At 35.9% G+C, this 12,553-nt stretch overlaps 1 protein-coding gene across 1 annotated transcript in view; it reads left to right on the top strand.

Annotated features, from left to right (window-relative positions):
- The window catches only part of LOC140152309 (uncharacterized), a 65,101-nt gene extending 53,934 nt beyond the window's left edge, over nucleotides 1-11,167 (top strand). The window contains exons 21-26 of the mRNA XM_072174611.1: nucleotides 5,108-5,233; nucleotides 5,906-5,962; nucleotides 7,119-7,278; nucleotides 8,074-8,689; nucleotides 9,620-9,749; nucleotides 10,563-11,167. Of these exons, the coding sequence (XP_072030712.1) occupies nucleotides 5,108-5,233; nucleotides 5,906-5,962; nucleotides 7,119-7,278; nucleotides 8,074-8,689; nucleotides 9,620-9,749; nucleotides 10,563-10,580 (1,107 nt within the window). The 3' untranslated portion in view covers nucleotides 10,581-11,167. The remainder of the gene's footprint in view (nucleotides 1-5,107; nucleotides 5,234-5,905; nucleotides 5,963-7,118; nucleotides 7,279-8,073; nucleotides 8,690-9,619; nucleotides 9,750-10,562) is intronic.
- The last annotated feature ends 1,386 nt before the right edge of the window (nucleotides 11,168-12,553 follow it).

The following is a 12,553-nucleotide window of genomic DNA, read 5'->3' as shown; positions in this document are numbered from 1 at the left end:
CTTAAGCTAGATAATTTGGTCAGATTCCACAAACATTACTGTAGCAATAACAACTTTTACCCAGACATAGGCATATGAATAAAGCCATGATTTCTCTGTGATACGGAAAAATGGAAAAATTCACACAAAGTAGTGAAAATCTGTGTAAAATGTCTAACTTTTGTGTTGATTTGCAAAAAAACAAGAAAGAAAAGTGATAATTTAGCAGTAATCAACCATTAAACAATCTATTCTGGCATTTATTCTAGGCCTACGATGCAAGATTTTGTCCGATACAGCTATCGGAAGTACACACAAGACAATTGATGATGCTTAATTTTAATGGGGATGTTGAGGGGAGACTACAGTAAAAAGGTACATATTTATATAAGACAAATTACACTTTTAAAAACATGCTTGTATGGGAATGCATGCACTTTTCAGTGCTTTATAATGTAAAACGGAAAATCACGGAATTGTCCAATTTGTAACACGGAATTTAAATTTTGTAACACGGAAAAATCATGGCTTTACATATGAAGATATAGGCATAGGAAGATTTCTACTTGGGGCTTGCATCATTTATTTCCGATCTTATCTCGTATTGCCTTATGCCCTGCCAGGGTGAAGCATATAATAGGCTGCCCCCTTTCTTCATTATTTAGCATATACACTAAAAGGTCGGTTTGTCAAAGGTGTGGGTGATTTTGTGGGGCTTTCAGAAAAATGTTGAAGGCACTTTTTGCACATAAGTTTTTGGGGACAACAAGATGGCAGATCTGTGCAAAGAGTCAATAGGCTTATAGATCACACCAATGTCACTACCACATCCATCACCACCCATGGACCACCTCGTCCCATCACACCACCGTCCACCATCACTTCCACCAACACTACTACCAGGCCCATATAAAACCAGGATTTATTTGGGGGGGGGCTGATTTTGAAAAAGTGGACTTGGGGTGGATTTTGAAAGAGTGGACTTGGGGTGGATTTGAAAAAAGCATTAGGTTTTACTGCCTGAACAGAATTGATCATATCTCATCTCCTTTTTCAACCAAATCGAGGGTAATAACTCTTATAGTGATGGATCAACAGCCACACAAGGTGTGTGTCATATACTGCCTCTATAGCTATAATGACAGCCTGGTGATCTGGTCAATTCATTGACAGATACTAACCTCAGGAAGGAATTCAGTTTCTGATCAATTCTCTTCAGGTAGTGAAATGTAATGTGGACCTTTTTTGACCAAAAAGGCATAAAAAAAACCTGTTTGTTCGCAAATGGGACTTTTTTGGGTAAAACAATGTGACATTTTGGGGGAAGGGGGCATGGCAATATATTCTATAATTAGGCACTTGTTTTTATGAAGTAATAATAGCCAAAGTGGAAGGGGGATGGTATTTGTTAATTGTTTTAAACTATATGTTGCTGTATTGGGTTACAAATTGAAATTTAATACACACCCTATGGAAGACATGACCATAATCTCCCACACAGGGGGTGTAGATTTCAAATGGAGTCACTCATTCAGGTAACCCCATTTGAAATCTACACGCCCTGTGTGGAAATTAAGTTCAAGTCTTCCATTCCAGGGTGTATGGATTTCAGTTGGAATAGTCCAATTCAGTATCCCAGTAGTAGTATTAATAAAATTCATCGCAAGTTTGAACAATATTTAACAAATAATAATTTTCCTACCCCTGATACGAATACAGTGGCTTGTACAAAGCTGTAACTTAGCTTGTGTAAACATGCAAAGTGCACCCTATAAAATCCACAAAAAATGCTCAATTTCAAACCTAAAGCTTTGCATATCTTCTGAAATTAAGATTTTGCTCACCTAGATTCCTGCAAAAAGCTTGTAAAATATTTGTTTGCCAAAACGTGATGTGATGATGCCATTATTTTATTGCTGTTACGCTTGTAGGTCTTAATTATAATCAAAATTGGTGTTTCTTGTGAAGGGATTTTTGATCAAAGCAGCTCTTGGAGTTTTTCTTTGAAAGCTGTATCTTTGCATAATAATATCAATGGATCCTAAGAAAAAAAGTTGAAAATAACAACTTGGGCAATAGAAACAAATTAGTTTGATCTTTCGATCGACCATCGATGCTTGGTCGATCCTTATTATTTATTAAATCAATTTATCATTGACTATTGTTAATTGTGATAACATATGAATCCATGCACATAATAATAATTGATCAATACAAATTTACCAGTAATTCTGATTAATTAGGTGATAGTTCATTAATAACAAGCATTGAAGCAGTATTGACAGTCAATCCAAAGATCATTTGGTTCTTGGTCCTGTGTCACAACCTGGGGTACCTTGTGTTACATAGTAAAAAAATGAAATGGTTCAAACATTTTACCTACACATCTCATTTGAAGTGGTTCATCCTTCTGAGCATTTTGACACCTTTTTTATGGAAATCGGTTAAAAAATGAGAGAGTGCGGGCAAAAACAATCACAAAGTAGGGAGGATGTAACCCCACCTCTTTTTTCCACATTTACAATCATTCTGAGCAAGTATTGGTCTTTTAAATGAACTTCTGTATTTATTTACTTGGTTTAGATGTCTGGGAGTTCATTTAGACATTTTTTACTAGATTCAAATTTTTAAAGGGGGTTTTAAATCAAATTTACAATATGATCCCTCCCCCTAATCCTCCTTCCCCTAATCTTCAGCCACCCTTGGCACATTTCATGCCAAACGTCATAAGAAAATAATTGAAAAATATTTTAAAACAGGATAAAAACATGAGTAATATAGAATAAATTAGCCTCAATTTAAGACCTAATTGAATCTTCTAAGTGAAGGAATACTCAAGAGACAGTGTTTTGAAATCCAAACTGCACATCAAAATGTAACAAAGCCACCTTTTTGGGTACCCCAGTATATGGCACAGGATCTCTTATGCCTTATGAGTTACAAATTTATTATGATAAACTGATACATAACTTTGCTGTGATTTTGTTTGAGTGTATGACTGACTGAAGTGTGAAATTTGTGTGTGTTATACATGTGTGTGTTGATTTCAGTGTATGGTAAAATGCAGTGTTTCTTTTGAAACAAAGTACATACCACTACATCAGATGTTTTGAATGCATGGGTGTCAATCTGGGTGGGGGCATGGGGATGTTTCCCCCACCTTTTGGGGAAATTATCAATTGTTTGTTCTTTCCAGCCACTTTTTGACAATTTACACCAAAAGTCCACAGCAACTTTTCAAGATGAATTGATGCTGCTATTTGAATATACAGCATTTCCACAGCATGTGCATAAAATCTGGGACAAATCATTTATCATTGTGACCTACCTGTATTTCAAAGACCAAAATTAAAGTTAGCAGATATTATTTTAATGAAGCGTCTGCCTTAAAGGTGGATAGGCTCATGTTCTGTACCTCTCACTGAGGCCTATCACCCAAGCATTCTTTCCAAGTTTTAATTCTAAAAGCAAAGATGTGATGCGATCAAGCTAAATGAGTCTGATGTCGATCAAAATCAAAATTCAAAATTCTTTATTTTGTTGTAAGCCCATCATAATTAGACTTGGATTTGTAAATACAGTAGGATATTGTGTAATATGTAACCCAAATGCACCATATATGTTTTAATATATATGTTTTTTATGTTTGTTTAATATAAAATTTACACACGTTTTTAACATGGTGACATTTGTGTTATTTTTTCTTTTAATATTTATGCATGCCTTCCATGAAAACACTATATGGTAAGATTTAAATGAAATACGACAGAATTGATTTTGTACTTTAACTGAAGTAAATTTAGTTGGATTCACAAATATTTAGATTGTAATTGTTAAGGTTATCAGCCCATGCTTGGAAGAGTCAAAATGTTAATGTAAGTGTAAATGTTCCACAATAGAACAAACCAGTGAAGTATTTTCAGTAACATTGGTTACTTAATACACTAATTACAAAAGAATGGTTGTAACAGATTAAAAGGTAAACTGTGAGGAGGGAGAGGCAAATGAGAGAAGGAAGCAGCTGGGAGAGAGGGAAGGAGAAGAAGAGAGGAAGAAAGCTACCAATAAATTACAAGCCAGCATGAAACCCAGAGCACTATCCATTGTACTTGTTTACTCAATACTGAAGTTGGAAGACATAATTTTGACTAATGATCTGCCTGACTAAAAAGTCACATGCCAAAGACACATTTTTATGAATTCTGGCAGTTTCATAGAAAATTTGGTAAATTAATGAAATAGCACATTGACATTTCATGTTTTAAGTTCATTGTCACAGATTGTATCTCTTGGTCACAATATTGTTGTGTGTTGTTGCTATCCATTGATGCCTTCAACCTGTTATTATTACATCAATAGAAGAGTTTACTAAGAAATCTTTATGGACATCTATGGAAAGGAAGACAATTGGAATATTTGTTGTATATTGTATGTAATGTAGTGACTAATGTGTCAAAGTCTCTTATGTACAATCATTGCCTATCAATTCGCTGGCATAGTGCACATTAGAATATGACCGTTGCTAGGTCAACTGGCTCACACTTTCTTTGTTACGAACCACTGATCGAAATAATGACAACACAAAGTCTATGGCATATCATAATTCGGAACAGGTGTATGAGCCCAGGCTTGAACCAGTAACCAATGGTTACTAACGTGCACTACTGCAGCGAATATGTAAAAACAATTTACCCTGTGTTAGTTGGTGTTAGAAAAAGAGAGGTGAAATCCATTTGGCAAGATAGGTCTACTGTGATTCAAGGTATCTTTATTAGTTTGTATCAACATTTTCATATAGTAGGCCTATGCAAAATGAGGTCCTTGTGTGCCTCAGGGGTGTGTTTGCAATATACAAAAAATGTGGTTTTTTTCACACTTAACCTTTTCAAATCGTAAAGTTCTACACGTGCTTGCTTGTTTATCCCAGTTCACTCATTCCTACTATTAATTCCAATACTTATGTCAAACATTTACAAAACCCTACATCATGTGCACTTTCTTTGGTATGCACATTTCCTTTTTTAAAGGATTTTTTTAAAATGATAGACATCATGCTGAGTTATATTACAACCAGGTATTATTCATAAATTCTATGTTTTAAGTAACAATTCCCACTTTATTATTTCAGACTTCTGCCTCTGGAAAGTTCACACATATGAAGAAGTATCCGCCGTTTGTGAATCGGTACATCAATCGTAGCAATAATGGCATCCCAATGTTTTCTCAGGAACGGAGTGCTGAAAGGAACCTCAAGGTAGGTCACTTACTGGATAAAGTCAACAAAACAATCAGCAATCATCCAATTGTAAACTTGAAACCCCTGGTTACTCCAAAAGAGAGGGAGAGAGAAGGGAAGAAAGGAAGGAAGAGAAAAGGAAGAAAAAAGAGAAGAGAGAGAAAGAGTACTTGTATAACAATTGGTTAATATCTGCTCAATTTGGTCAAGTACCATTTTAAAGAAGCATTTGAAGAAAAAAGCTTGTCATCATAATTATACATGATATAGACGGCTAACACCACCTGGTTTAAAAAAGGTTCAGAGTCTGCCAGTGCGCCCACAGGAGTGCAGCAAAGCAATGGTAACAATTCATTCAAAAATGGAAGAAAATATATGCAAGGAAAGATCTCCTTATACCGCAGGTGTATAAGGTTTCTGACCATGCCTATGGTGAATGCTTATAATGTTTGAGTTAGGATGTATTGTGCTACACAAATTTCATCCTCGTAATGTATTGGGCAAGTTTTAACCTTCAACCTAATACCTTCATTCACATGTAGTTCTGTTCATTCATCAAATACTAGCTGGCTCTACTGTTTTTTACAATACAGTAGGTATTTTATATTATATAATTGCTGTGAAATAACTTCATTTTGATGTTTTAATGGTATATTTTATTGTTACTGTCTGTATTTTTACGCCTTTTAGAGATTGTCAACAATTCACAAGATACAGAAGGAGGAGAGGCAGGTGGCTGCATCAGAGGTAAATATGCATATGACACGATCAAGGGAAATGAGTTGGATGTCGCTAATATTGATTTTGAGATATTGGCAAAGAAAGTGTTGAAATTCTTTTGTTTTATATTGTTTTCAGCGATTGATAAATTGAGGTAACTTCACAAAGAAAAGTCATATCAATATGGGGTTTTCAGTTTCTGAAAGCTCTAAATGTCCTCTTTAGAAAAATATGTAAAACACATTTTCGACCAGTGTCCACATGTGGCTCATTCCCCTTGATCATGTCACATATAGTATCTCATAACATTTCTATTTACACTTGGTGGCAAAAAAGAATGGCATTTGTTTACATTTTGAGAGTGTACCTGCAGTAAACACAAAAGTGAGGTTCTGATTGGCTAATTTTATCGTCTGATAATCATAACAACAGACCGGTAATCTTATTGGCCGATTATGCATCAAAGAAGCGATCGGTGCAGAGCAGCACTCACAACATATGTGACCGTCCACCACAAACCACTCGTAAAGATGGCTTTGTATTCATATGTACCTCAAGTTGGTGCGACATGTTTCTGATTTTGCTAGTGAGAGTCAAACACCTTTTAAACCAATCATTAATCCTATTGTTGAAGAGGATAAAAAGCTTCTACTTATGTATAGAACTCCTAAATAGTCTTTGTTTGCTTTAGTTAAATCCTGTTCAAGTGGTGGGTTAACCAACATTTAACAATGAGAAGACATTCCTGAACCTTGTTGACTTGACTTGGGGATGATTTGAAGTGACCGCCAATTATGAACATTTGATATTTAATACCAGCAATGTGGAAAAAGAGAACTAATGCAGCGCCGAAATAGTGTACACTTTTGCCGAAGGAACAAAGTTTAACAAACCATAAACCCCGCTTTTGGATATCGTTTGAAGTCAAATGATATATCATTGTAAAGCTTATGATATATATTTTCTAAACACGTAAGAAAACAAAATTGACCAGGGGCCGACTTTACGAGCGTTTCGTCCTGGACGGTCACATACCTGAGGAGCCTTAGGGCGAAACAGACTGTAGTGAATAAACATGGAGTAAATTTACACATTTTCTTCTTTTTATGTGTATATGTGGTAATGTAATTTTACAACTTGATCCACATGAATAAACATGGTGTCATATTTGTCATACTTACAGTTTAACGAGAGTGCAGAGTATTCAAGACTACTTGCCATTACCAAACAAATCCAAGAACAGGAAGCTGAAGTACGATATAAGATGACCTCCTCACCAACAGGTCATCAGCACACTACAGGACAACCAAGCTCTCCATTCAAGCATCCATTCACTCACTCAAGTAAGTATCCATTCGTTTGTGTAAATCAAGCATCTTAAGTATTTCTATTTTTATAATTTTATTCAACAATGTTGCCGGAGCAATATCACGCTGAGAAACAACATGGCACTAGATGAAAAATAAAATACTACACTACAATCTACAATCTTAGGTTTAGGTAACTAAAATGTTCATGTTCATTAAAAGTTTGAAATGGTGAAAAATTACAAAAATTCAAAATTGTGATTTTCAATTGTAGATGTGAACTATATCATCGCTGCCTGTAAAAATCAACAAATATATTGAGGGCTCAGTGCAACACTCCCAAACTCCATTAGCTGCCCTGAGTAATGTTGTGTATAAATGCAATCATGCTTATAAATAACATTCCCCAGTGCAGCTAATAGAGATGAGGAAGCTAGTGTTGCCCAAACCCTTGCTTGATATGTATACAGATATACTACAGAATTCCTATTGCAGCTGACTGCACAGTGCACATGTACACCATCACCAAGGTACCTGACAGGTTCACACAGAGTACCTACACAGGTACTCTGCTGCTACTGCACAGGACCCACCAGCAGAGAACCTGTGCAGTAAGTAGCAGCAAAGTACCTGAAAGGCAATACCTGTCGGGTACATTGGCAATAGGATAGGAATCTTATAGTGTACTTAACATATGGTTTTGGAACTGATGTTTTGATCAGATGTTGGTAACACATATCCATTGCAGCTGTTGTAAGTAAACAGTATTGCATTTGATATTTAAGATGACTTCATTATATACAATAAATTTTACAATTTTATTATCCACAGATTCTTTCCATGGCTTACAGCAGAGTTCCCAATCTCCTCATCATTTGCAACCAATGGATCCAATGAACGCAGGGAATCCTATCCATAAGTTGCAAAGAAGCAACACAATGATACAACCATCCAGACAATTGGGAGTACTTAAACACCCAGCTGATCACAGAGGTTTCCTTGGCAACCATTACCATGGTAATGAGCTAACAAATCCAATTACGGATGGTAACAATAACAGCCTTCACTCAACTGATGCACTCCTAACGGATGAACTCTCCAGAAACCTCCAAATGCATTGTGGGAATGAGAGTGATTCGGTACCGAGTGGATTTGAGAAAAGACCTCCATTGCAACTGAACATGAAACAAAGAACTTCAAATAATACAAAGCTTAGTAGACCAAGTCTATCTGCAGCTTTACCAAATAATCCAAGTTATAATTCAACTAATCCAAGTTATAACTCAACAGCCTATAAAGGGTCAACTTTGAGGCACAAGACAGCTCCGGTAGGCAAGATGACAGCGGGTACATCAGTGAATAGAGGTCACGCAGCTGACTTGATATCTCAGCAGTATGGTCACTTCCTGTCACAGACTTCAAAGGTACCACCTTCAGCTGCTGCAAGGTAAATGTCTGAAAACATGGAAAGCAAACAGCTAAATTGAATAGATATACCGTAAAAACTTGATAGGTAACATATGTGCTTACTATCGAGTGCTTTTGAAAACATGAAATTGTACCAAAGTCTGGCGCTTTACTAACTGAGCTAATGGGGGTTGAGACACACAATTGTAATGTAGGTTTACTTATAACTATGTGTATCAATGATTTGCTCAAAATCCTTTACACTTTTGTGGATGGGGCTCTTGTTTGCATGTTTTAAAAGTGCTCGATCGATAGTAAGCACATATGCCAACTATCAAGTTTTTATGGCAAGTGGTTAGAATGAATGTTCAACTGTGTTGGTAGACTTCCATAATTTGTTGTTTTAACATATGATCTGTTCGGTCACAATTTTGACCTTCACATTGTTGGGAGGACTGTGAAACCTCTTAACATTGAAATATGGAGGGTGGAGGAGGGTATAGCATTCATGTAAGTGTACTCGACATTAGGCTTAAATGTCTTACCCAGGTTTAGGGATCAGTAACCATTGAAAAGAGTGTCAAGGAGTCAATTTACATCAGAGTCAATCAGCTATCACTCAACAGCGACAGAAGCTGATGCAAATTTCCAAGAGTGTACATTGTACAATCCAATTCTGACCATACTTATATGATGAGGCAAACATCAATATCCCGTTGATATCACATTATAAAATAACGAAAGTGAGGTCAAGTGATTTTGCCAGGAAGAGACTGCCTAACTAATATCCATAATAAACTATTTATTTGTCAAATGTATGCTCATATATACTGGTATAAGTTAATCACTAATGTGGGTAATAAATTAATACAAGAAATGTATGAAAACTGAAATATACTGATTTATCAGCATTTCACATCTAGTAACATAGGTAATTGATGTTGTTCTCTTACTCCATGCCAACCTACAGGTATCTGGAAAGTCTATCCAAGTCTTTATCCAAGAATTCATCATCATCATCACCAAGACCCATGTTAACTATGACCAAGACTTCAAATGATAAAGAAATCACGGATGGAAAAAAGCTGGGAGATCTACAGGTAAGCAATCAGTGACAGTGACAGTGTTTTTTAATTGGGAGGGGAATGGGAGGAGCAAAGGCATTGTCACAATATTGCATGGTAATTCATGAAAATGTGAATTTCATTAAAAGTACATTTTTTAAAATTAAAATTGAACAAAAGTATATTTTAGTGTGAATTCTATTAGGAGAGGGTAAATACACCTGTTCCCAACCAAAAATGAATAATTAATTGCAAGATGAAACCAAAACAACATCTTCAATGAAGAATCAGCTGTACGCCAATGAAAGTCGATTCCTTGTTTCCTGTTACCCTACTCCGCTCAAAACCAATTGCTGGTCAAATATTTTATTATTTTGAATAAAATGTTTATTTCGAACAAACTTTAACATACCAATAAAAATTGTGGTTTTAAATATATCATAAATCTCTTTCTGTTGATTTTCAGGGATTTCCTTTGCAGTAGGAGCATGGTATATGGTTAATAATGAATTAATAATGAATACCTACTCAAGTCTCTGTCCCGCACTTTATGATCTGCTCTGATCTCATCCCGTAAAAAATATGTGATTGTAAACTATATCTGTAAACTACAAACTGTAATTAACATGGGTAGTTATTGGTTTACACCTGTAAGAGATACAATAATGAAATGGTATAAAATAATGAAAAATGAAATGGTCACCTACACAGTCATGAAAAATTGTGTAACAGGAAACAATGAATTGACTTTTATTGGCCTTATCTAGTACATTTGAAATTGTGAATGCTGAATTGGTTCGTTAGAGAGATTACAAACAAATTTTCTTTATTTTGGTTTTTTTGATGCAGGCAAAGACTGCAGTGTGAGCTTCATGGTTAACATCATCTTCATCATGATTGTGGACCCTGCCCTCGCCCTGATCATCATCATCATCATCATGTGGATGTGGAGGAGTCAACATTATCTCCGCGCATTGTAATTCATGGTTAATGAAGCAACGGCATGCTCAACAATTTTAAGCACAGCATGTCTCTCTTTTTGGAAGATATTGAATATTCTTCTTCATTGAGAAGTGCATTTCAAAAAGCATAATGCAGAATAAAAATGATAATAACGCTTTGTGCGACCATGGGCGAACCTGTGCCCCGCTCCACCATTGTAAGGTCGTCAGCGTGACATCGTTTTCGCCATCTTGTGGGTAAATCAATATAATTACCTCCAAGTATAAAAGAAATCATGTGATAACCTGGAAACAAGTACCGTTTTCATTCCATTAACCACCTAGGGTGCTTAACAAAGTCATTTTGGGTGGGTGCTTATTTTTTACATTGTTTATGTAATTACCTATGTAAAAAATGGCCCAGAATAAAGACTTTGTGTGTAGATGGCTCTGTGTCTGATACACGAGTAGTTGCATGCATGGATCCTGCACATAATGATAGAGGATCGTGTGTAGTTATAGTTAAGTCACTGGGTGGGAGCTTATAGGGGCATGGGCGGTTAATGCCCAGGGGGGTACTCAAGTTTGGTTGGTAGGGACGTGCCGCTGAGATTTTGGAAGTGGACCCCTAAATATACCAATTTTTCAAAAAAATTGGACCCATTTATATACCAAAATTGTTTCCAAAATTTTGGGAAAATTTTGGCTATATTACAGAAAAATTGGGCTGTTTTCCTAAAAAATTGAGAAAATTTTGAAAAAGGACCCATTCATATACCAAAATAGGCTTTGAAAAAGGGTCATTGATATACCAGAAGGCTGCAAATGCTACCCATGTTTGCGGCACGTCCCCGTATGGTCATTTGTACTGAGTACACCCCCCCCCGGGGGTTAATGGAACGAATACGATACACAGATTCGCACCCATGACAATATAGGGAAATACAACTCCCAAGTTGCAACTGTATTGATTTACCAGCTTTTATCCACAAGATGGCGAAAGGCTGACGGCCTTTTTTCAATGTTGGACAAGGCCATGTTGTTGGCAGGTCTGCGAGACTCCCAACATTGAAATATGGGAGGTGGAGATGGGTATATAACATTCTTTAATGCTCTGCCTGCTAGCCATGCGCTTCAACGGAAAAAGTTCCAAGTTTTGAAATATTTTCTCAAAATACCAAGGACTATGTTAAGAACTACTGAACCAATATTAGGCTTGTTTGTACTCATTTTAATGCATTTTTCATGCTGATTCCAAATATGGTCATAAAAATCTACATTTCTGAAATTTTTTGAATTTTAAATTTTTTTTGAAACTTGTCGTCTGCAGTCGACACCCGCGTGATGAGAGTTAAGCATAAATTAGCATATTGTCAAGACTTCATTGAGGGAGTAGACAGCTACATTCTGATTCAGTTAAAGATACATCACAGTATTGTTCACTCGTATAATAGAACACTACTATTATCATTCAATGTAACTATTTCTATGCATTTGTGTTATTTATATTATTTTCTTACCAAGTACCCATGACTTTTGAACAACCCAGCTTGAACATTTGGATGATGATCACACCAGGTGATAAAGGGCTTACAAGTTCTAAGTTCTCATGTAAGAATTTTTAGAATAACTCAAAAAAGTTTTTTACAAAATTAACAAATTATAATAGTATTTGGTAGTACATTTTGTTTGATACAACTGATACAATTTACAATGTCACGCATCTTTGTATACCGTCACAATGGCTCATTATATACGAAAAGAAAAAGATGCAGTTTTGGAAGTTGCACTTTGGTCCATTCAACTTTCAAACAATGCTGTAGGCAGGCCTGACCAAGTGCAGATTACATTTTGTATATTTGCATGCTTTGAGATTTTAATGTACCAACGTGCAACTTT

This window comes from Amphiura filiformis, chromosome 5 (genome assembly GCF_039555335.1).
Source record: "Amphiura filiformis chromosome 5, Afil_fr2py, whole genome shotgun sequence".
Taxonomy (NCBI): Eukaryota; Metazoa; Echinodermata; class Ophiuroidea; order Amphilepidida; family Amphiuridae; genus Amphiura; species Amphiura filiformis.
The sequence above is the reverse complement of the archived record's forward strand: the minus strand, read 5'-3'. Positions and strand labels throughout refer to the sequence as shown.